This window comes from Schistocerca cancellata, chromosome 6 (assembly GCF_023864275.1).
Source record: "Schistocerca cancellata isolate TAMUIC-IGC-003103 chromosome 6, iqSchCanc2.1, whole genome shotgun sequence".
Classification (NCBI taxonomy): domain Eukaryota; kingdom Metazoa; phylum Arthropoda; class Insecta; order Orthoptera; family Acrididae; genus Schistocerca; species Schistocerca cancellata.
The window spans coordinates 211505756-211532601 of record NC_064631.1 but is presented as its reverse complement, the minus strand read 5'-3'; the positions used below and the strand labels follow the sequence as shown (position 1 = coordinate 211532601).

At 41.3% G+C, this 26846-nt stretch overlaps 1 protein-coding gene across 4 annotated transcripts in view; it reads left to right on the top strand.

The window, feature by feature from the left end:
* LOC126190999 (cytosolic carboxypeptidase 1-like) overlaps positions 1–26846 on the top strand; it is a 519277-nt gene that overhangs the window by 178249 nt on the left and 314182 nt on the right. For all 4 annotated transcript variants that reach the window (XM_049931676.1, XM_049931675.1, XM_049931679.1 and 1 more), the window contains exon 16: positions 13804–14021. In XM_049931676.1, coding sequence (XP_049787633.1) covers positions 13804–14021 — 218 coding nt within the window. The remainder of the gene's footprint in view (positions 1–13803; positions 14022–26846) is intronic.

The window sequence follows — 26846 nt, the reverse complement described above, 5'->3', positions numbered from 1 at the left end:
CAAATCTGAGACCAGGTTGGGATATGCTTCAAATTGTGTTTGAGTGGTGCCTACAGTTACTTTTGCTGTGAAATTCATTTCGTATTTTCTAAATGTTCATGTTGAATGTATGCATAGGTAGTTTACCTAGACAGAAATATTAATGCTGTGGATGTAACAGAAGATGTCTGTAGCAACACATCCCTTAGCACTTCCCTCCAGAGATCCTCATTCCTTGGCCACCACACTGACAAGACTTCTACTGGAAGGCAAGTATACAGTCAATGTTTTTAGAATAATGTCCTCATGTGAGTCTGTGCATCAGTCCTCCCTTTCAAACTGTCTTTCATTGGCTGCAGATCACAGAGTTGTCAACAGTTTTATTCAGTGCTGTTTGCATCCTCTGGTTAGGTTCACACGTATGGCAAAACTGTTCCCATTGTCTGACGGGCTGAGGGAGGAAATTTCCAAAACATGCCTTTTGTATACCAGGAATTCACATTTGTGACACAGTGCAAGCAACGAGAAACACTATCAGAGTTCCTTCTCTGTGTTGAATGTCATTGTTGTAGGGGTTGTGTACCATCATCTTGTGTGTGTTAAGATTTTTCTCTTACACTCATATTCTATTACAAACTTTGCAACATAACATATCAACCTAATGTACCAATTTTAGAATTAATTTCAGTCTTCCAGTACTTGTAATCAGAATAACGATTTTCATTATTGATGTATCTGATATTTGTCATTTCCACTACAGTCATTTTGTTGGAATTTACTCCAACTTCAGAGACCCTAATTGTTGTTCCACCCTGGACATTAAGGGCTACTTAGTCCATTGTTGGATTTTTGAAGCACATAGTATTTCCACTTCTCTTACCTCATCAGCTATACAGCTGAGCAGTTTGAAGAAGACCTTATTTTTCCAGTCATGTCTTACAAACATCATATCTGATAAATATAATCTAATTGAAAATAAAATATAATTGGATGGATAAAAAATCTACTCACCAAGCACCACCAGGACAAAATATATGCACAAGTTAAGGAAATGTGCAAGCTTTTGTAACCTCCTGGCAGAAGGGTTGAAGGGGAAGGAAGAGGGATGAAAGAAAAGGACTGGTGAATTAGGAGATGGGCAGAGTATGAAAAAGTCGCCCAGAAGCCCAGGTAAGGGGAGATTTAGCAGACTTGATGAGAAAAGAAAACTGACTGAGGGGGACTCCACTGAACCAGATCTGAAGATCTGAGAGTGAGAGTGTAAAGGTGGAAGATAGGATAATATGTATGACAGAGGTTACTGACAAGACATGGTGCATGAAGTAATAAAAGTGAAAAACTAAGTTCATTATGCTGGGTAGTGGTGGGGGGAAGGGGGAGGGAGGGGGGGGGTACAGGTCAGAAACTGAAAGATACAGAAAACTAAAAGGGTGTGAAGAAAGGAATAGTTTCCGAGAAGAAATGCAAATTAACATAAATTAAGGCTAGGTGGGTGGTGAGAGCCAAAGACATGTTGTAGCACCAGTTCCCATGTGCAAGTTTTGAGCAACTAGTGTCTGGGGGGAAGAATCCAGATGGTATGTGTGGTGTAACAGGCACCTAAGTCATGACTGTCATGTTGTAGAGTTCTGAAGCAGTATATTGTTTGTTGCCAGTATACACCCTCTGCATGGGCCCATTCATCCTATGTGATAACTTGGTGGTAGTCATACCAGTGTAGAAGGTCGAACAGTGTTTATGCAACAGCTGGAACATGACCTGTTGTTTCACAGGTGGCTCTCCCTCTGATAGAATATATTTTGCCAGTTACAGGCTGGTGGAGGCAGTGCTATGAGGGTGCACAGTCACGTGTTACAGCAGGGAGAGTTAAAAAGGTAGGAGCCATAGGGTAGGGAAGTAGATGCAGGAGCAGTGTAGAGTCTGACCAGTATATTGCACAGATTGTAGGAGCAACGAAAAGCTGTTCTAGGTGTGGTGGGGAGAATGTCAGACTAGTAAGAAACTAGTAAGTGAAGTTATATCTTATCTTCTTTGTAAGCAGTCTGCTGATACAACAAACATTAGTGTTCTTGTGATGAAAATCACCCATGACCTATTTCCTATTCTTATAAATCCTGACCTGCTGATTGTCTTCTCTTGCTAATACTTGAGTATTGGATCTTCTCTCTCAAATTTTCTACCTTGGTCTCCTCTCCTTCATCGAAAATGTCAAAAATTGCTGTCTCTTTTCAGAAGCTAGTAATACATTCCAGTAATTTTGCTGTGAAACTTCTTAATTCTCCACACACTCTAACTGCTTGCACTGTCTCAGCACTATACTTCTCTTCTCTGTATTACACTTTCCAACTACTACCATAAAGAAAAATGCCTGCTTTCTTCAAAACTATCACTCTTTTCCACTAGTAAAATGACATACTCCTTCCATCAATCTTTACACTTCAACATGGCAGCTTCTTTTTCATTTGTGACTTCCTTCTTAATAAAATTTGCACATATATTGATATATTGTTTCTCCTGTTGGATCAAAGCATGCTCTTTTGCACACACATTACACAGAAATTGCATTAAACATAGGGTATAAACATTTATGTTACACTTGCTTTATTTTTGAGTTTATACACAAAAACATACAAAAAAGTCCTAAGATAGGTTACATTGAATCAACATTACACTCAGGATAGTAAAGATTATGGTACTGTGTTCCCAATTATAATGAATAAACTTTTTTGGATCCCAAACAATTGCTAGAGTGTCTTTTTCAGAGATGCTATAATTCTTTTCGCTGTTAATCAGTCTGCAGCTGTGAAGACTATTATCTTGTATTGCTTTCCATCTTCCTCCTGTTTTCCTTGAAACAGATGGTATCCTATCCCATGGTCACTTGCATCAGGAGGCAATGCAAAAGGGATAGTGCAATATTTGAGACTTGGCTAACATTTCCTTCATCAATTCAAATGGTCATTTGAATTCAGATGTCCATATCCAGATGCTGTTCTTCTTGCACATCTTCATTAAGTTTGGCTCATTGAGTGCTTGATTATGAATGAATTTACGATAAAATTCTCATGTCCCAGCCCGTGATTTTAGTTGCATTTTGCTTTGAAATTGCCATACAGGCCCTTGGTTTTTGGATTATGATGAGTGGTGTTGCCCATTGGCTGTAGAACGTTTTGCTGCTCTGGGTGATCATCTTTGAGGTTAGCACAAAATATAAGTGATATTGTTTGGAAAAGAGGCCATAAGTGCTTTATATGTAATGTGTGCATCCAATTCTGTTGCTATTTCTAGGTGTGTTTCCACAAGAGTGGCAGGCTTTATACAAAATTGTCTATTTCAGTGTTGGATGACATGAACAGATTCTTGAACAAACATCACCTGCTTTATGTCAGAAGCATAGTTAGTTGCCCCAAGAACAGAATTTCATTGTGACCATGTGCCACAGGTTTTAACTGTGGCACTCCAATGCTAAAGTACAAATGTAAGAGAGACTGATGATGTACCCATATCACAAAGAAAATTAGTTGGCATCCCTTATTGTATAACAGAAAACATTAATGTGTTTAGGGAGAGCACATCACCATGACTAAGTGATGGGTACTGTTTATCTGTGCCACTACGCTATGGGTCTGCGTGTGGGTGTGCAAGGCTTGCCACAGCAGCCTTTCGTTACACACAGTACATTCTGCTTTGAAGAAAGTTCAGCAAATAGCTCCTTGGAGGTGGCATTCTGTACATGGATGCTTCACTAAACACAGGAATTTTGGCAAATGCCTGTAAATGCAGGACATATTGATTTGAAATACTTATAGCCAGTCAAACCCACTTCTGTGTTACTTTTATGGTGAGAGGCATTAGGAGCAGTGGGTTTTGAACCCTAAAAGGTAGATAAGAAAATCTCTGAACTTCACAGTTTGTTGAGGAAGCTTGCTGTGTCACTTGTTAATTCCACATTTACATCTATATCCTTCCTTACATATATACCTACTCTGCAAGCCACCATATGGTGTGTGTGTGTGGGGAGGGGGGGGGGGGGGGGGCGGTGTACCTTGTACACTGCTAGTCAATCCTTTCCCTTGTCCACTTAAAAATAGGAGTGAGAGAAACGCAACTGTCTATATGATTCCGTACGAGCTCTGATTACTTGTGGCTTCTCGGTCCTTATGTTACATGCGTGTTAGTGGCAGTGCGATAGCTCCGCAGTCTGTCACAAAAGCCATTTCTCTAAACTTTATCAATGGTTTTTTAAGAAAATAATGTCTTCTTCCCTCCAGAGATTCCCATTAGTTCATGTAGCATTTTTGTAATACTCACATAATGTTGACTGAATCTACTGGTAACAAATTAGCAGCATGCCTCCCTGTTGCTTGGATGTCATCCTTTTATGCAACCTGTTGGGAATTGCGAAATACTGTAGTGGAACTCAAGACTGGGTCACACAAGTTTTCTCTACACTTTCTCCCTTATCAGTGAATTACACTTCTCTAGAATTCTCCCAGTAAACTGCAGTCGACGATTTGCCTTCCAAACAAATGACTTTACCTGCTTGTTCCATTTGACCACTAATACTGTATTCAAACATGACAGGATCTTTTTTCTTCTCATCTACAGTAACCTTCATTTTTCCACATACAGAGGAAGCTGCCATTCATCACACAAAACAGAAATTGTGTCAAAGTTATGCTGTATCCTCCTGCAGTCACTCAGAGATGACACTCTGCCATATGCTACAGCATTATCAGCAAACAGTCACACATTGCCACACTCTGTATCTGACAAATCGTTTATGTACATAAACAACAGCAGTGGCCCTACCACACATCCCTAGGGTGCTCCTGACAATATTCTTATCTATGAACACTCACCATCTAGGGCATGGGAATCTCTTTCAATGTGGCAGATCCAGAGGTAGTTTTTCCTGGGTGATGCAAACAAATCTGGTTCTGGTGCAGGATTCCTTGAAGTGTAGCTGCCAGGACAAGCTTGCGGCCTTGCTGGGCAGTGATGGAGCCATGTATCAAGCCATGACTATGTCTGAAAGTGGACACCCAGACAGTGACGTCCATCTTAATAGGTGCAACTACTGCTTCTTCTACCAATGGAGGCTGTGGTAGATGTAATGATGAGGGTGTTTATGCAAGAGTTCTGGCACCTATGATTATGGATTGGTGTCACCCAGTAAATGGATAAAGAGAAAAGCAGAGTAGAATCAATAGGCACTGATATCAGCCGTTTTTCCATCTATGTTGTAAACACGTGCCTAATCATCTGACCATGGCATTAGAGACAGAATGAAAGAGTTGTTGTAATATACTTGAATTCATTCCAGATGCAAAATGATTGAAAACCAGCAGATCCAACCTGCTGTTCATTATTGGTGAGAAGGATACATGGGGCTCCTCCCACAGGAAAATGGTGGCCAGGGCATTAGTGGTATCCTCCATTGTGATCTGTTGCATTTTTATGATGTATGGGAAAAGAGAAGCACATCTAAAATGGAATGGACCTGCTGTATTGACAAACACCAATCCCATAGCTGGGTAGCCACAGGCCACAGCTGGTAGACTTGTAGTGGTACTGGTTGCTGCATCTGACAAGCTTGTTATTGTTGAGCCACAAATGCACCACCATTCCATTCTTCATTCTGGAAATCCTCCTATGGCATTGATGCAGGAGTCACAATATATTGGAGTACAGAATCTCCAGACTACTGATTGAATAATTGGCTACCTTTGAAAAGGCAATGGGCATGGCATCATTAAAAGAAATTAAGTTCTGTGGAGGCTTCTGAAGGAAGAACTTGTGGCCAGCCAGTTTGTATGAATTGCCAAACCTATCTCAAGAGTGAATCCTTACATATGGTTCCTGTAATATCCCTGGAAACGATGGAGAAACTCTTTCACTCTTCCAGCTACCGAGCAAGGAGGTGCAGTGGTTAGCACAGTGGACTTGCATTCAGGAGGACAACAGTTCAATCCCGTGTCTGGCCATCCTGATTTAGGTTTTCCATGATTTCCCTAAATATCTTCAGGAAAATGCCAGGATGGTTCCTTTGAAAAGGTCTTGGCTGACTTCCTTTCCCATCCTTCCCTAATCCGATGAGACTAATGACCCCCCCCCCCCCCCACGCCCCATGCAGAAACAACCCAACCCACTATTCCAGTTGTGAGTCAGTGTAAAAGCAGCCTTGTGTTATCAAATTCCTCTTAGAAATCTGTAGGGAACTAAGACAGTGCGTCTGCATTCATGTACTGAGCCATTGTACAATAATAAATGGAATATTGCAAATTTGATTAAAAAAAAGATCCCAGCATTGTAACGTCTGAGATGCTCATTCAGGCAATGTTGACTTAGAGCTAAACATGGACAATGGCTTATGATCTGTGACCACATGAAATTTGTTGCCTTAAAGAGAAAAGCAGAACAACCAAAGATAGTTGTCAATGTCTCCTTCTCTTTCTGGGAATAATTTTCTTGTGCCATTTGAGGTGAATGCAGAAGGTCATTCCATGCGATACAGCAGTGTTGGTGCCACATGGTGATTATCTGTGGCCTACACTGGAGCTAAGTCGTGCTGATACAAAGAAAAGGAACAGTTTGCAGACATTGCTTCAGCTTAAGAAATGCTTGGTACACTGGAAAGGAACACCATATCTTCAGTCAATTCAACGGATGAGCAATGGTTGCAATTTGATGGATAAATGAGTCATAATATGTAACCTTTTCTCATAAAAACCTGCAGGTTCTTTATGTTATTCAGTGTAGGAATATAGAAAATAATGGCCACATACTCTGACATCAATTTAAGACTGTCCCAGCGAAAGATACATCTTATATACTTAATGGAAAGGTGAAAGGAGGAGCATTTTGACAAGCTATGCTTTAACACAGCTCGCAAAAGCACAGGAAATACTCACTGAAGATTGACTATCAGCTCCTCTTGAGGGCATCCTGTGTGATACCAATTCATCATCTAGGTAACTGATGCATTGTTAAATACTGACAATAGTTTGTTCTAAAAATTTCTTAATGATTGCTGGTGCATTAGCAGTACCGAAAGCTGACATCGGTAGATACCGTAAGGAGTATTTAATACCAGAATGGCTTTGGAAATCTTGTCCACAGGAATTTGAAAATAAACTTCCAAAAGATCAAACTTAGAGAAGTTAGTGACCCATTTCAAATTTTGAATATGATTCATTGAGCTGCAGAACAAGGTTTAAATCCATACTCAACCAAGTGTTTACCTTCTTTTTGAAGTCCTCACAAAGACGTAACATTCCACTTAGCTTGTGAACAATGACTTAAGGTGATGCCAGTCTGTTACAAGGAATCAGGGACAGCACTTACAACTCTTACAAGCAATCCAGTTCTACTTGGACTTCATCCCACAAGGGTAAAAGGATTGGAAGGACTCTGAAAATTTTTGGTGCAATGTGGGCAAAAAAATTAGAAACCATTCCTAAGCCTGGAGGAAACAACAAGCATATAGGAGACATGCAGATTCAACTTCTGCACATGGAACAGTATTCTGAATTGCTTAAAATGATTTTTGGATAAAGAATCCAAATTTTGTATACTCATCCAGGCCAAATATATTTTCAATTTAGGGTTCTGGTTACCTGTTTGTATGTTAATTTCAGAACTAACTGGCCTGGTATTGGACTTTCATGGTGAGTTTTAGAAGACTGCATAGCTGCATCTGATAATTTTAAAGGCAGAGATCCCAATTGGCATTATGTAGGGTAATTAATAATTGAGATTGAGGCCACCATATTGAAAAGGAATAATATTATTACCATATGAACTGTTGCAGACAGCATAAGGCGGTATGGTGTAATCTTGAATATGTGCTGTCATTCATTTGTACGGGCACAGTTGAGGGCTCTAACATACATCTGATCCATGATCCTAGTGAAAATTGTGTTGACAGGCATAATTATAATTGGGGAATCACACGTATCATGTATAGAAAAATAATCAATACAAATTCACAGTTTACAAAAATTTTGCTGAGGCTGTATAGTAAAACTGTTATGGTGCTGTGTTTGATTTTTGTCCAGTCTTGTGGGAGCTTCTGCACTGCCGTCTGGACTGATCGACATTTTTGGAAATCCATCATCAGATTGCCAGTAGAGATGGCAGTTCTGGTATCTCAGTCTGTGGCAGTCATAGCCTAAGCTGCTTGAAAAATCTCAAATGCCCTAGCAATACAGAAAATTTTCAGTAAAAAAGGATCTGACTGCCATATTGCATGAACATGCTGTTCACTATGCAGTGCTAATCTAATGACCATGACACATGTTAATGATTCTGCTTACAATAATCCACAAGAACACCTTCTACTCAGTCCTTGTTGGTCTGCAATATTTGATTCCTATCAGATGTTGCCTTACGATGTTGATGAAACTCTAAATGAGCAGCTACCATATGCATTTTTGCCACAAAGTGTTCACTTAAAAGCGAGTGAATAGAGGTGAGGGGCAGCAGTGGTCAGGTAAAGAAGCCAATTTTTGCACGTGATAATAGAGCTGTGGGTTTGTAGATAATAGAAGGGCGTGCTGTAGCTCAATGTACTTAACGTCACTTGTCTGGAAATGAAGTGCTAAGCATTTTTGCAAAACTTCTTGGTCCTCTTGAGCTTCGTTGAATGGAAGGAAAGTGAGGTAACCAGAAGTGATTGTAGATTGCTGGATCAGTCAGCTTCTGTATGAGATGTTACACTGCTCAAGCTGTTGTTTCCAGAGCTTAAAAAATTGTACATCTCTCTTGGTTGGAACACTCAGTAAAATGGCCTGACAAGACCTATTCCATCTTAGAGCAGGTTGCATTTTAAAAAAAGTGCAAGAGAACTCTGTTTGTGGGATTGATTGGGGTGCTCTCAGATATGAACCATGCCCTCAGTGCACTTGTAGGCCATTGGTCCGTTTACTGAAAATACTACTGCAAGTGATCTAGCCATAGATCGATGGTAGAAAGGCTAATCACAGTCCAGAAGAAAAACTATGTAGCACAGGGTTGTTGTCAATAGTACACTGGAGAGCTTGCTGTAAATGTTGGGTTGCTGCAGCAAGTGAGGCCATGGCCATCTGTGGCAGCCCATAAATCTGTTGTAGATGTTTTGCCACTTGACCAGGTGCTGGCAGATAATCCTTTTGCTCTATGCCTACTGACCTCACTAGCTGAATGCATGATTGGACTGATTGATCCATCAGCCCATCCAGCAACATTAAAGGGCCAGTGACTTTTGAATGGTTGATGTCTTTCTTTTTTGAGTGAAAATTCACCCCATCATGACTCTGTCCTATCACATTGTGCAGCACAAGATACTGGCACAGTTATTACATGTCACAAATCTCTAATCATCATTTTCATAAAAAAAAACATTTAAAATGTATTTCCATATTCAGTTAGTGAAACAAATGTGGCGTAATTCGCTTGGAAATGTTTAAGTTCATCAGGGGTTGAGGTAGGCAAATCATGAGAAGTCCAAGTACAACCACAAGTGCAGTGGCAGCAGATAGAAGTGCAGTCTCTATATCAAACCAAAAACAGTCCAAACCTTTACAGACTTTATAATAAAAAGCACACTGAGATCACTGTAGAACACTGACACTGGCAGCCACTGCTACTGAATATGGCAAGCTGCAGTTGGCTTTTTATCGACCCTGGTGGTTGCCACAGACCTTATGCCAGCTGTTTTACTGTGTTCCCATCAGACATCATACAGATGATTTATATTCTGTTTTGAAGCTCAGCATTTAATGGGGCTGCTAAAATAGTAGATAAAGGTACACTTCAAGACAAAAAAAAAAATTGATGCACATGCGAGCTAAAGAAATTGGTCACAAAATTATATTCATAAAGGTATTAATGGTAAAGACAAAATCACAAACTTTGGTGGCCAAAGGTTGAATGTGTTACTCTGCTGCACAATTTCACCATACAGCTGGGAAGGATGTTAAACAGGGGCATGTCGATACCATGGCATAAAGTCATTGCGCATTTCATTCCATGTTCTCAGTTGGGCAGTAACTATGCTTCACACACAGTTGCAGATGTCAGCATTTGAGAGAGGACTTGTAGTTGGGATCAATTAAGCCAGTTGGAGTAATTGGTGACTCACTCAACATTTGAATAGGAGTGATGGAACTATTTGATGATGTTAGTGGGAATGGGTAAACTTAGTGTCAAGAAGGAAGTGGTCGGCATAGGGAGTGTGGTGTGCATACTGTAAGACCTTCGGTACACACACCATCAGATTATTTGACTTGTCGCTCTAACGAAGTAGGCGAGTGTCAGCAATATGTCTCATGGTCTTATTGTGGCGTGTTTATCTTCTGCCGTTAGGTCAGACGATAGAAATGCCACTTGCACGCTTAGAATAGCAGATTGATGGTGACCAACTTTAAACAGAACTTGATTAATTTTCGCACACATTTATTAAAATAATAAAAAGCACAGACATTACATAACTTGATTCTGGATGCTGTTTACAATTGACAATCTGAAGTTCCTTTGGTCTTGGTACATTAATCTTATTCTCACATATCTCTGATACTTGACAAAGTGTCTATACATTTATCTTCATGGCTGTGTACAGGAATATGATAATCTTATTAGGCGCAGACTGAAACTTGACTATAGACTGGTACAGACTAATGCAGACTGACTAATCGGAGGTCTGTACACTCGTTATAATACCTCACGCGCTCAGGTATCACTGCGCGAGTGTGATCCGTGAGGAGAAAAAGTTCTACGTTAGCAGCAATCTCATTGGCTGTGTTACATATTAATACATGGATCGGTGGAAGCAGAATTTGGTCCGTCTCTAAGGCAGTGCCATCTCGTAGTGCGGAGACAGACGAGTGCTGCGCCTGCGCTGTTGTGCTTAGCTAGCGGGGCATGCTCTAGTGGGAAAGTTATGTATGCGCTGACTACGCGGAACTATGTACACAACAGAGAGACAACAGAACGTGAGGACTGAGCAATTGTCAGAGAGGCATTCAGAGCTCCAGAATCATCATCAATATCATCAATCCAACATGCAACTGGTGCTTCAGTGTCTGCAGTGGTAGATGACCCATAGATTGTTACCTGGGAAGAGTGAAATGAGATATCAGGATGTCAATTGATTTGTTTAATTAACTTCTTTATTACCCCGCCCTTGGTCGTAGTACAACAGGAACAGCTTGGTGGAGATCTCCAGTTGCCTCTCATGCGAAACAACAGACGTCTGACATTGCTGACAGTGCAAAGAACAGGGCCGATCATGGCATCACTATAATGCTGCTGACAGTGACGTCTCCAGCTGCGACCATGATGACAGAGTGGCAGTGCAGTTGACAATGCTGTGGAGGCAGCCATGAGCTCCCTAGAGATAGTGGGCAGCTCTCTGCTCCAGCAGTGGCTGCTCTCATGAGCAGGGCAGACTGCACCATCCTGTGGTTGAATAGCAGACACCCTACTGCATTCTGGGATGTTGCTCTGGGTGTCACAGGCTCATGGTGTAGGCTGTGATACTGAGACGAAAATAGTTTAGTACATGGTTGGCTGAGTACTTACATACTCCAGTCTGTGTTCTTTTAGGGCTTGAGGCACATACTCTAAACATCTCTGTGATGGCAGGTGAGGAAAGCTTCCACCCTTCTGTTAGTGTATTGCAGCATTGGCTCTTGCTATACCATGTGCAGCTGACTCTGTTTCAAAATGTCTTTTGATCATGTTTTGCTTCACAATGCATAACACACTTGGCTGCCTGTGGCTGGCTCTGTTGCAACTCACTTCCAATCTGGCATACTTTTTGATCTAATACAGTCGGTATGCTACAACAAGGTCCATTAAGAGGCAGCTCACAGAAAGGGGGCTAAGATCACAGCACTCCTTGCACTGACTACCATTGATCTCCATACACCAACAAGGCCGTTTGCAGTCATGTTGGGCAAATTTTGCCTTGAATCTCATTGACTGGAGTAGAATTATCTTCAGTGAAGATTCCCGCTTCCAACTGCGCCCTGGTCACCATTGAAAGTATGTCTGGTGATGCCCCAGTCAGCTGTGAGATACCAACTTGACTGTCGACCACCATATAGGCCTGACATCCAGAAGTGATGGTCAGGGATGCCATTTCATTTCATAGCAATACCCCTTTGGTCGTTATTCCTTATACCATTACGGCATAGCAGTACATGGAATACATTCTACACACTGTTTTATTGTTCTTCATGATAAGGCATCCTGGGCTTAAATTTCAGCAAGATAATGTCCACCTGCATGTTGCGAGAGTTTCTATTGCTTGTTTTTGTACCTTCATCAGCGAGGCCAACAGATTTTCCCTAACTGAGAATGTTTGGAGCGTTATGGGCAGGGCCCTCCAACCAGTTTGGGATTTTGGTACTCTTAGGAGGCACCAGTGGGACAGAATTTGGCATGTTGTCCCACAGGATATCCAACAACTCTGTCAATCATTGCCAAGCTAAATAACTGCTTGCATAAGGGCCAGAGGTGGACCAACATGTTACTGATGTCTGACGTGCTCAGTCCCCCCTCCCGCTTGGAGGTTATTTCAGTAAGGTTGATTATGTAAGTTGAAAAAAGTATACAGTACTCCTGTAGTGGCCAGTGAGAGAAAATTCATAATGTGAGTTTGTTGCAATATAATTTTTTTCCATTCCTGCCCTTTACTCATCACACACGTATTCTCAGGTCCAACTGTAGTGCTGCAGAATTGTATTCCACATATCAGTCAACTGACTCTGTTTCAAAATGCCTTTTGATCATGTTTTGCTTCACAACACACAGGTTTTGGAATTAACTAGATTGAAGATCACATTCCCACTAAAACAAGGTGCTGAGCTTGAAAATCTCCTAGGGTTTGCTGCCAGATCCTAAAATCAACGTGGTCCAATATTTCAGTGATCCAACTGTCTGCAGTCTTCAGGAGAATGCTGCTGCTACTGCTGCTGCTGCTGCTGCTGCTGCTGCTGCTGAGTCCTGCTGAAAACTGATTCCAAGGTTGCAAGTCATTGTCTTATATAGGCCTCTCCCTACTGAACACCATGCACGTATCACAGTTGCTGCCCTCCCAAGACAGGGCTGGTGATGTCGCCCTTAGTATAACACCAGTGGCAATGATACATCACACTCAGAGACTATTTTCAAATACTCAGGCTGGCTGCACTGAACAACGTTCTGTTTTGATGGAGGACAGTATCGGGTTCCATGTCCTAAGGGGAAAAACCGTTGTCTCTTTTAATCAACTTGTCTGTCAACCTAATTTCAGTTGCCTCTTTATAAACACTTCCAAAAAACAAAATTGTTGGCAACTGTCACAGTTTAGTCAAATTTCATTGCATGTTCTTCATTTAAGCAATGTTCTGCAACCAGCGTGTAAAAATAGTCTTTGAGCGCAACATATCGTTGCTGGTGGTGTTCTGCTAAGGGCAGTGCCATCAGTTCAGTCTTGGACAGCAGCAATTGTGATGGACAGCACATGAGCATGCATGGTACAGAGGACTATATAGGACAATAATTTGTAGCCTTGGCATCAGCTTTCAGCGGGGCTTGGCAGAAGCAGCGTGCTGCTGAAGATGGTGGACAATTGGATCACAAATATTGAATAGTGTTGACTTTAGGATCTGACAGCAAATGCAATGGGACTTTAAAGACTTGTTATGTAAGGAAAGGCCACAGTCACAAGCTGCTGAGCTATCCATAGGAGGAAATGTTTATGTATTACATTGTACCTCCTCAAATTATGCAGAAGTCACCTTACTTCATGATGTAAAGCTAAATATTGTAATCTCATTACATTTTGTCTTTTCCCAGGTATGAAGCCAATAATGTACTCTGTACAAGAAGCTGTTGCTGGACGTTCTGGGTGGGTGCGTGTTGGCACAGACATTTGCTACTACAGAAACAGCTACCAGAATCCTGCTGGAAAATACAGGACTTACCTGACAACAACTTTTTCTCTCAAGTTCCCATATGCAAATGATATCTGCTATATTGCATATCATTTTCCTTTCACATATTCTCGATTACTGGTTAGTGATACTTATGTTCTGCAGAATTTGTCTATAAATTACATATGTGACTCATTGTGTCTAATTTTTTAGCTTGCCTTCCTTTATACTTTATTAGAATCTTTATTTATTACAGAAACAATTGTATAAAAAAGAACCAAGGATTGCCATCCAGGAACCTCTTTATAAGTGGACCTTAGAAATCTTATTAAGAGACAAGTGGATGAACGTAGCCGCCATTTTTATGTGAGGTTTAGAAAAAAATTACTGCCATAATATTGGCTTAAAACAGCTGAAAGGAGAGAGGAGGAGGGGGGGGGGGTCAAAGCTGGATAAGAAATTAGTAGAGTTCAGATAATGGGATCACTTAGCATTTTGATTCGAGAAACTTGCAAAGCTGACAGAAAAATTTAGCTGACATTTAACGTTCAAGATTGGGCAAAATTAATGCTTCATTTTTTGGAGGAGAGATGACAGCTTATAATTGAATGAATGTCGCACTGTATTAAAAAAGAAAGAAAAGAAGATCCAAAATTCATTGAACCTTCTCACCAAATATTCATTCTTTAAAGTCCTTCTCCACTCATTGCTCCATGTCCTTACTTAAGTGTCAGTTCATCACAATGTTCAGCATAAACAATTTATTTGTTGTGACACAAACACTTTAATTAATAAAACAATCAAAGGTTTGGTTCTGGGCAAATAGGAAAATAAAGATTATAAATAAAAAACATGAAGTATTAAGTTGCTTAGCCTATTTTGTATGGTGCAAGTAAATATTCTAAGGCTTCTCAACAAGCAATTCATTCCAAGTTGTCATCCATTTTAAAGATCCCCTGGGGTAATTCATAACAATAGCTGTCTCACCAAGATAAGTGAAGAGCAGTGAGAAGTGAGCAGGTATAAGCTGTGCATCACCAATCAGGTGACAGTAACTTTCAGGGAGTATATCTTACCAGAGACAAAGTTGTAGTAGGTAGTGGAATGAGGATCTATAGAATGAGTATTACAGCAGTCCCATAACTTAGATATGAGCTGAATAATTACTGTTAAGGAAAAGGCAGAATGATTCCCCCTGTTAAGTACAGTTGGAGGTAAATGCCATATCTGTTAACATTGAGGTTATTGATGGAAATAAGTGACAGTTTAAAAAGTTCTTATTTTTACTTTGATATAATTTTTGCAACTGACATGCAATGGCTGCTATCACTGACCAAATGTTGTTTTGGTTTTTACATATCACTTTCAAGTGAAATCACTGCATTTGAACCAGATTTTTCCGTGAGACTTTCATCATTCCGGATGTCCCATGCCATCATGTCATTTGCCATGTTTCCACATTTTTCTCTAATAACAAATTTAAAAGTGCATCTCTGATCTGATGCACACTTATATAATAAGTGGAGATATGTAATATCTCCAAAGGAAAAATTCATTGTATTATATCAGGACGTAATTATGACCAATTGTCATTCTAGGGACTCCCAATAACAGGAATACAAACAATTCAGCTATGGATATGATATTAGCGTGAAATATAATGGTACCTTATTCTGTAGGAAAGCACACACTATCCTTATCATCCGGTGTTGTAACAGTGTTCATAGAATTATTGCATATTTGTCCACATTCATTGTAACAAAGAGAATCTAAAGACTCAAAAATTCCATCTCGAGTATCACACCACAGTCATAGAAATGAAATGGAAATTTCAAACAACGGGAACACCAGGTTAAAATATTAACAATCTTAGGAAAAGGATAGACTGCTTCATTGTGCCTGTCTGCAACTCACCGGATCATCTTTACAGTGAGTAGCAATCTATCCTTTTCCTAATAGTGTTGCAATAGAAATTTCTCAGTTTCAAACTGTGGATTTATTGCACAAAAGATCCCAGTAATGACAAATTATTGGGTAACTCTCATTTCACAAGACTTTCTGCAAATGTGATATTATTTTGATGCCACACACAGTATCAATAATTGCAGGAATTGTAGTCAACTTTGTGACAAGGAAAGAATATGAATGTTGTTTTACTTGCAGACATTTAAGCTGTCCTCCCAGGTTTCTTCTTCCTTGTCATAAATATCTGCTGTTTATTTCAGAACTTGTAGCAATTTCCAAGTGTGTGGTCAGGCAGAAACCTGAGAGGACTGCTTAAATGTCTATGAGTAAAACGAACAGCAATAACATTCATATTCTTTCCTGCTTATATTCTTTGCTGCTTGTTTTACTCACAGAAATTTTGGATGTCCTCTAGGTTCTTGCCATACCACACAATCAGAAATCACCAAATATTTATGTCATCCTTTGTTCTCTAATCAGACAGAAATGTAAATAACATCTAATACTGCAGAACATGCCTCTTAGATTCGTAAGAAAGGCCAGGAATGTGTTAATGATGTTAAGATGAAAGAAAAAAATATTTGCATGTAGCAGGATGCAAACCTAATCCTTAGACACGATAAACAATGACATTCTCCATTAGGCTAGCACTTAGTCATGTGATATTAACCTCCTGTCAAGGTTGTTATAATATTTCTTGGAGGCTCGTATCATTGATGCATTATTATCTGACATTTAATGGTGATTGTGGCATTTTTGTGATAAATTTTCAGTGTGCTGTTTCAATGTAAGATATAATACAAACATGTCTCATGCTTAGTTTGTAAATAATTGATGATGACAACTTGCTCCAGCAAGAGCATTAACCATTGATAAATCATTAAGTGATATTTAATTATAACAATAATTATAATAAATCAAACCAAGAATGAAGTGTTCTTATCAAACTCCAATACACGTGCATGAACTTTTGTGGGAGGCCTGTGTCAAACTGTAATGAAAGTCTCTAGCTGTTCCTGCAGTTGTTGATGTTGCACTTGATGTCAAAATGGTGCCACATTTGCAGAAAGTCTTTGAAATAATGCTACCTCAGATTATTGAGTCCACTGGCAAGAAACTTGGCTTCAGGTAACTACAGAATATGCTCAAGATATACTGGGTTGTTGTTCTTCTGTTCTTCCATTTCCAATATTTTCAATTTACCTTTTCTAGGGTAAATGATTGTGAAAGACAGGGCTACTGGATAACTAGACACAATTCCAGCAATTAATGGAGGAGATAAAAAGGAAAAAAAATGGCAGCTTGGACAGCATAAGTGGTAACAATCATAATAATTTTGGTCTTTTCCCTTAAAAGAGGTTGTAAAAAATGAAGGAAATAAGGAAAATTAACTTCTCATATAACTGCGTGAAATTGAAGAACCTAAGTATGTGCTGTGTATAACAAACATATTTTAGAAATTAAAAAAAAAATGCAACAAATGCACCCAGAGGAGTATGAGTTAGTCTCATTCTATCATTCACATGTGGTGTTACTTAAATGAGATTATGTAGGTGAACCAGTAGGGATGTGGAGTGAACGAATAGACGAGGGTATTTCGGAAAGTAAAGATACACCGTACGCCAGAGGAACAGAAGGTTTTTGGCGAGCAAGTTGGCAACACTGGTGTTAACCTTGAACCGTTAGCTTTCTCCTCGCAGTCGTTTGGCAGTTGAACGTAACTTCTGGTTGGAGTAGGTCATGTTTAAAATGGCTGCGCCGAATCAGAATGCTGCCAAACACGAAGTGCGCTCCGTCATACGTTTTCTTCGTGCAAAAGGTCAGCGACCAGTGGATATTCACAAAGAAATTGTTTCTGTTTATGGGAACATTGTGAATCGACAAAATGTAACGAAATGGTGTCATCATGACGAATAAAGAACAGGTCTGCCATCTGTGATCCCTGATGCCCTTCTTCGGAGAATGGAGGAAGCAATTGGTGCGAATAGACGTCTCACACTGAATGAATTGCATCAGATCATACCGGACGTGTCGGTGAAAACTCTGTATGACGTTGTGATGGTCAAGTTAGGGTACAGAAAATTGTGTGCACGCTGGGTTCCAAAACTGTTAACGGAAGAACACAAAAAGAAAAGAATGGGCTTTGCACTAGACTTCCTCACATGCTATGCTGAAGTAGGTGACGAGTTCCTTGATCACACTGTGACAGGTGATGAGACGTTGGTTTATCACCATACACCTGAATCCAAGCAACAGTCAATGCAATGGTGCCATTTGAATTCACCAAAAGCCAAGAAATGCAAAATGTCGATTTCAGCGAACAAAATCATGGCTTCTGTTTTTTGGGACAGACAAGGCATTCTTCTGTTGGAATTTATGCCTCCTGGAACGACAATTAATGCTGCTGCATATTGCCAGACATTGAAACGTCTTCGAAGGGCAATTCAAAACAAACCCAGGGGAATGCTGACAAGTGGAGTCAGCTTGCTTCATGACAGCGCTCGACCTCACACAGTGCTCGTAACCAAAGCACTACTCGAACAGTTCAGATGGGACATATTGGACCATCTGCCATACAGCCCGGACCTTGCGCCCACCGACTTCCATGTCTTCCATTACCTGAAGTCACATCTTGGTGGAAAATCATTCCACGATGATGAAGAGATCAAAGATGAAGTTGAAATGGTGGTTCCGACAATAGGCGGCAACCTTCTATGACTGTGGGGTACAAAAGCTTGTGCACCGACTTAACAGATGTTTGGATAACGGGGATGATTATGTCGAAAAATAACAAATAATCCAGTTAATAAGATGTAACTGACATTTTCTAAATAAATGTTCTATTTAAGGACTGTGAGCCATTGTATCTTTACTTTTCGAAATGCCCTCATAAATATTAATGGGCAGAAGCAACTACTGCTGGCTGCTTTTGTAAAGTATACTAATAACAAATTATGACTAGCACTAATCTACTCACTTTGATAATTAGGAGAATTAGGAGGAAAACATCTACTTTGAAAAATCACTGCACCTTGTCTTACACTTCTCAACTCCTGTTCCAATTTAAAACTTAAATTCATTAATGGAACTTTACGCAGACCACTATCAGCTGTCTGTCTCTGTGCGGGTGTTAGAGGAATGCTGTCTGGCAGAATGTGCAGGCACTAGAATGCCAGCAGGCACAGCATCAAGAGGTAGTGGGGCAGGGGATTGTGGGGGAGGGGAGGGGAGGGGATTTGGGGGGGGGGGGGATGGCAAAAGATGGGCAGGTGCATTGGCATAGGGCGGCTAACAAAGAGGCTGGGAGATGAGAATGAGGAGGAGACAATAGGACAGAGGGGGTGGAAACTGTTGGGTAGAAGGTATGAGAACATTGTATTAACATAGGTTGTGGCTGGAATAATTACAGGAGCAGAGAAAGTGTTGTAAGGATAACTCTCACCTGCAAAATACAGAAACACTGCTGGTGGAGGGGAGGATCCAGATGGCTCAGGTAGTGAAGCAGCCATTGAAATCAAGCATTTTATGCTCAGCAGCATGTTGTGCCACAGGGTGGTCGACTTTGCTCTTGACCACAGTTTGACGGTGTCCGTTTATCCTCTTGGACAGTTGACTGGTAGCCAGACCAATATAGAAAATGGTGTAATGATTGCAGCAGAGCTGATAAATGACATGGATACGTACGTAGGTGGCTCGGCCCCTACGGAGTAGGATAAACCTGTGACAGGACTGGAACTGTAAGTGCTGGGTGGATGGATTTGGGTAGGTCTTGCACCTGGGTCTTCCACATATGATCCCTATGGCAATGGGTTGGGATTGGGAGTGGCATAGGGATGAACTAAGATTATGTAAGTCTGCAGGATTTTGTGGCTGTTGTCACTAATGTTAAAGTCTTCTGGGTTGTTAGGCCGCGTCATATTTCCTCTAAAATAATTGATGTTTTGGCCTGTCTGCTGTGATCTTCTTCAGGCTCTGCATTCGGGAGGACGACAGTTCAATCCCGCGTCTGGCCATCCTGATTTAGGTTTTCCATGATTTCCCTAAATTGCTCCAGGTAAATGCTGGGATGGTTCCTTTGAAATGGCACGGCCGACTTCCTTCCCTATTCTGATGAGACCGATGGCCTCACTGTCTGGTCTCCTCCCACAAATCAACCCAACCCCAACTCTTCAGGCTCTTCCGGTGTCCAATATTGCTAGAATACTGTCGGAGACTAGTGTCGTGTTTTCTTATAAAGGGAAATTTTCCCGCATTTGTGCTGGAGAAGTGGGAGTACTCGTTAAAATTCTTGTGGCTACCATTGGTGGGCCATCGACATAGGCTAATGTTCCTGCACTTATGCAGTAGACGGGCATTATTGGTTAAACTCTTGTGGATACTATTGGTAGCCCATCATCATTGGATAGAAAGGTACTATTCTGCATTTAAGCTGTAAAGTGGGTTATTGCTTGAAATTCTTCCTACTGCTATTGGTTGGCCATCATCATTGGCTATACGCAAAATGGACAGAGCTGAAGAGGGAGAATGTTTACCCAAAATACTTTTGTCCCTAGATATGACTTGCAGCGCATTGTTCGTCACTTGCATGCCACTGCCGCATATTCACTTCCTTGATTGGGGGGGAGCCATGATGGGGAACCCTATAGCCATCCTGTCTACTGAAATTACATGCTTTCTTGGAAATTTCAACCGCTTCTCAGATCTTTGTTCTGTCAATGATTGTGTTCTTAGCCAGCACACATAGCCGGCCGGTGTGGCCGTGAGGTTCTAGGAGCTTCAGTCTGGAACCGCGTGCCCGCTATGGTCGCAGGTTCTAATCCTGCCTCGGGCATGGATGCATGTGATGTCCTTAGGTTAGTTAGGTTTAAGTAGTTCTGAGTTCTAGGGGACTAATGACCACAGATGTTAAGTCCCATAGTGCTCAGAGCCATTTGAACCAGCACACATATGTTTTTAAAATTGATGTCAGAGCCACAGTTCTCATGATGTTCCGCTACAGCTGATTTTACACTTTGTTTTGGTTGCATGTGCCATTTTTGTTTTGTAATGCGTTCTTTAGCAGTTCTTCCCATTTTGCCTACATACACTTTGCCACAGCCACGTGTCACTTGATAGATGCCTGCATTGTGGAGGCAATTGTAGTGCCCCCAGAATTTTACGAAAGTCTGGAGACACTTGTGTTCCAGCCATTGCGAACACGTGTTATTTTAAAGCAAGGCGTAAGGATGAACATGGGATACTGCACACATTTATTGCTTCTGCAGGCGAAACTGGAAGGGAGAAAATTCGTCGGCGCTGGCAAGTGTTCAGCGCGACCTGCCAAGAATAAGCAAATACGGCCCGGAAGCTCTGTGGCCGGCTGCAAAAAGTAATGTAGCATTGTATTGTTAAAAAACAAATGGAGAGACTCAAAATAGTGACTGTTTATTAGACGTTGAACTGCTGTTGAGAGTACATGGACTGGACATGGATATACAGCCACGATAAAAGCTTATGTATTAATTGTGTTCAAAAATGTGTAATAAACTGATTCTGGGTGCCCGGTAATGTGTGGGCATACGTCATGAAGTTTAGTTGTTTTTTTGTACAAAGTGGAAATAAATATGTTACGGTGCATTGAATGATATTCCAAGAGTAGTGTATTTTTTAAATAAGAAGAGAGAGAGCGAGAGAGTGAAAATTTCCCCCTCCTAGCAGTGAAATCTTCGGAGAAGCGTCCGGTGCTAGCAGAAGACATTGGCGCTGCAAGAAAGCAGAACCAGCATTCTTCAACAAGTAAGTCCACGAAAACGTTTAAGCTGTATAGAGAGAGCTTAACATTACACCGGGCCACCACACAATCAGGTGCATCCATTTTTCATCGAAAAAAATCTTTTATTTTGACTAATGAAAGATGTCTGGATACCATGTTTCTTTAGAATTCTGCTTTTGCGGGCAGTGACCCCAAAAACAAACAGTAACCTAACAGAGTGAGAAGGTGGTTCCTCGTCATTCTTATAAGCATGATTAACTTTCTGCCTAAAAGCCCTGACGATTGAACAACTATCATAGCCATTTGCCTTAAATGTCCTCTTCAAAAACTTCAACTCAGATTCCAAGTTGTCGTCATCGCTGATAGGGAAGGCACATGAAGACAGTGTTGAGCACTGCTTACTTCTGGGCTGGGTGGGGGTGTGAAGAGGCCTGTAAATACCTGTTTCTGTTAGTCGGCTTTCTATACACTCTGTTTCCTAGAGTGTTATCAGATCTTCTGTATTCCAACACATCTACACTCCTGGAAATTGAAATAAGAACACCGTGAAGTCATTGTCCCAGGATCCTACGGTCTTGGCGTGCATCCGTGCGTCGCTGCGGTCCGGTCCCAGGTCGACGGGCATGTGCACCTTCCGCCGACCACTGGCGACAACATCGATGTACTGTGGAGACCTCATGCCCCACGTGTTGAGCAATTCGGCGGTACGTCCACCCGGCCAACCGCATGCCCACTATACGCCCTCGCTCAAAGTCCGTCAACTGCACATACGGTTCACGTCCACGCTGTCGCAGCATGCTACCAGTGTTAAAGACTGCGATGGAGCTCCGCATGCCACGGCAAACTGGCTGACACTGACGGCGACGGTGCACAAATGCTGCGCAGCTAGCGCCATTCGACAGCCAACACTGCGGTTCCTGGTGTGTCCGCTGTGCCGTGCGTGTGATCATTGCTTGTACAGCCCTCTCGCAGTGTCCGGAGCAAGTATGGTGGGTCTGACACACCGGTGTCAATGTGTTCTTTTTTCCATTTCCAGGAGTGTAGAAAAATGAAACCGTCCTCACTTTCAACCTCAAAGGTAAATTTGATTTTGGATTGAATTCCATTTAAGAAATTGTGGAACGCATGAAGTTCTTCTATGCTGTGTGGCCATATAACAAATGTTATGTTCATATGATGGAGCCAACAAGAAGGCTTCAAAGGAGCCCTACTTAATGCCTGTTACTCAAAATGTGCCATAAAAATGTCAGCTGCAACTGGCGAAATGGGTGAGCCCATAGCAAGGCCCTCAGCCTGTTCATAGAATTCACCATTGTGTTAGAGGCCTGTTTGCCCCACCACTCAGCCCAGAAGCAAGCAGTGCTCAACACTCTGTCTTCATGTGCCTTACGCATCAGCAATGGTGACAACTTGGAACTGGAGTTGAAGTTTTTAAAGAGGACACTGAAGGCAAATGGCTATGATAGTTGTTCAATCGACGGGGCTTTTAGGCAGAATATTAATCACACTAATAAGAATGACGAGGTTGCCTTCACATTCGTTTCTGGGGTCACTGACCGTATAAGCAGAATTCTAAAGAAAGATGATATCCAGACATCTTTCTTGGCATGTGGCTGTGGCAAAATGTATATAGGCAAAATGGGAAGAACTGTTAAAGAATGCATTAAGGAACACAAATAGCACATGCTGCTAAAATGAAGTGTAAAATCAGCAGTAGCAGAACATCAGTTTTCATAATGTATGTCTGCTGACCAAGGAAACAAACATTTGTAGAAGAAAGGTCCAAGTAGTGATTTAAATTTCCAAGAATGCATGTAATTTCAATAGAGAGGATGACTATAGGGTTCTGATATCGTGGCTCCCCTCCCCTCCCCCCCTCCAACCAAGGAAGTGAATATGTGGCCGTGGCATGTGAGCAATATAATCGGTGTGCTGTAAGTTACCTCAGTGGACAAAAAAATTTTGGGGGAAACATTCCCCATCTTCAGCTTTGTCCCTTTAGCATATATCTAGTGATGACATCCAACCAATAGCAGTAGGAGGAATTCCAAGCAATAACCCTTCTCCATATTATGTGTGGAATAGTACCTTTATATCCAAAGATGATGGGCCACCAATAGTATCCACAAGAGTTTAGCCAATAATACCCCTTTTCTGCATAAGTGCAGGAATATTAGCCTATGGCAATGGCCCACCCATGGTAGCCACAAGAATTTTAACCAGTACTCCCACTTCTCCAACACAAATGTGGGAAAACTCCCCTTTGTAAGAGTGGTCTCTGACAGTGTCTAGCAATAGTGGACACCAGAAGATCCTGAAGAAGATTGCAGCAAAGGGGTTAAAATGTTGATTATTTTAGAGGAAATATGATGCGGCCCAACAACCCAGAAGATTTTAACTTTTGTGACAATGGCCACAAAAGCCTGCAGACTTCCGTAATCTTAGTTCATCCCTATGCCACTTCCAATCCCAACCCATTGCCACAAGGATCATATCCCTGCGGAATACCCAGGTGCAAGACCTACCCAATACATTCACCCAGCACTTACAGTTCCAGTCCTGTCACAGGTTTATCCTACTCCGTAGGGGCCGAGACACCTGTGAAAGTAGCCATGTCATTTACCAGCTCTGCTGCAATCATTGCACCATTTTCTATAATGGTGTGACTACCAATCAGCTGTCCATCAGGATAAACAGCCACTGCCAAACTGTGGTCAAGAGCAAAGTTGACCACCCTGCGGCACAACATGCTGCTGAGCATAAAATGCTTGATTTCAATGGCTGCTTCACTACCCAACCCAACTGGAGCCTCCCCTCCACCACCAGCTTTTCTCAATTGTGCAGGTGAGAGCTATCCCTACAACACATTCTCCACTCCCATAATCATTCTGGCCTCAGCCTCTTTGTTTGTCTCCCTCTGCCAACACACCTGCCCTTCTTTCCCCCCTCCTCTCCTTTTTCATTCCTTTCTCCTCCACAACCCTGCCCCACTACCGCCCAATGATGCGCTTATTGGCATTCTAGTCCCTGTACACTCCACCAGTGTGTGTTCCCCCCCACCCATACACTACTACCCCTCCCTCCCCCTTCCAGGTTGCTGCTGCCATTCCACGTGATAGTTGCATTTGCGCCTGAGCTGCCGGAGTTGGCGGTAATGTGTTCATGAGGTGTGCTTGCTTATGTATATGAATTGTGTGTGTTTCTCTTGATTAAGGCTGTTGCTGAAAGCTTTGTGCAAGTGTATTTTAATTGTACCTGTCTATGACTTAATGTGTCTTGTTTACAGGAAGTAGCAATCTGTCTTTTCCTACACTGTGGAAAGTTACTTATACTTTTAATATTGTGGCTGTGAATAACAGTTCATCCTTAACTCAGTCTTGTTATTAACCACAAATACCATTGGGGTGGGGGGGGGGGGGGGGGGGAGTTATGTATTGGCACAAAGTGTGCCGATTTTGAAGTTCCTGAAGGCATTTGGTTATCAACTTTACACATATTCTTACTGCACAATTCTGTAGGATAAATACTTTTTGGGCATAAGCTCAATGCCCCAGAAGATTAAACCATAGGACAGATCTATAATTGAAAATATGCAAATACGGTAGCAATCCTTTCTGTAGATCAGTAACAGGGAGAGTGAGTTCTGATTACCAGCAGGCAGAACTGAGGTTCTTTTTTTATAAAATTATCTATGTGCTGCTGCCACCTCAGTTTATTATCCGCATGGAGACTCAGTAACTTCACACATGCACCTCATCTAGGATATCCCCATTGATTTCTACTTCTGGTGCCAGTAAGTTATTTTTATTTGTAAAAAATTGCATTATATGATGACATAGTGGAAAATTTTTTACAATATTGCTTATAGTGCATTTTAAAGTCTTGACTGAAGCTAGTCCTCCTGCTGCTGCATGCATAAATCCCAGATGTTTTTCTCATCTTCCAGTGTAATTTTCGTTTTGCCAGTTTTAAAGGAAAAGTGGTTTCATAATGTTGTAAGAGTATGTTTAAGAAATAATTAAATTTAACACCTACTGTGTGTCCTCCATAAACTACTTCCCATTTCTCAGCCTATAAATTCTCCCTACATAATGTAGCTGCCTCAACACTTAAAAGTGCTGTGGAATTTCGTGTTTCCCCAATTGATAGCTCAGCAGATATTTGTGACAAATGTTCTTAGACTGTAGAAAAGGGAGCTCTTGATGTGAAAGGAGTGACAGCTGTCAAAGTGTAGATAATATTATATAGGGAATGGTTTCATATTGGCTACAGTTTGGATGTGGGCTTCAGTCATCAGGAGGTCAATGTCAAGGTGGTACCTTTGGATTTTTCAAAACAACAAGGTGAATTGGAGTTAAGAAAAAGAGTTAAGCTATTGCAGGAAGAATAGTATGTAGTGCTTCTTCACAGCGAGTCTGTACCACAAAGATGTTATCAATAAATATATACGTTATGGTCCTGTCGGCAGCATGAAATATTTCACTTCCCAAAGGTAGGTACATGTTAACAATTTTGTAGAACTGCTATCTTGTATGTTTCCAAGTCTCTTACTGAAGTACAGTACTCAGAGCTGTCCAAAGCAGTAATCATTTAAGTCAATGACAAGCAATTTTTCCACATCTTTTATGTCCAAACACTCCCCGTTCCACACAATACACCTGAAATAACGTGAAACTTTCTTGTATCCATGTAGCTGTAACTGTTAAATTTCTGTGACCTGTGTGTGTGTGTGTGTGTGTGTGTGTATGTGGGCTGTTGTTGTTGCTGCTGTTGTTGTTGTGTTTTTTCTGCTTCTGACAAAAAACTCTGAAATATTTCTGGCGTTCTTGCTCATTGTGCCTCCTTTGTGTGGTGAGTTGCAATCTATCCTTTCCGTATTGTTACTGTATAACATAAAATAAATATGAGCTCCATAATAAAGGATTCGTCTGACCGTGAGGGTCAAATGGTGGCATTAAGGCATCCCCCCCCCCCTATCAAGTTTAGCTGAGATCAAAAAAACACAGTTTGACAGGAAAATAAATTCTGACTTCATACTTCACCAAAGACTCACAGTGGGTGAGAAATTTAATTATTTGCTAAAAATATTCTTACAGCATAATGAGTCTAGGTTACAGTTGGAAGAAATCTGGTGCCATTATGGTGGAAGCTGAGAGAAAGCATGGCTAATATCTGAGATCTTGAGCCATGAAGAGGAGGAACCATTTTCTATGCAGTGGATTAAGCTCTAATCAAGACCTAAGAATCCA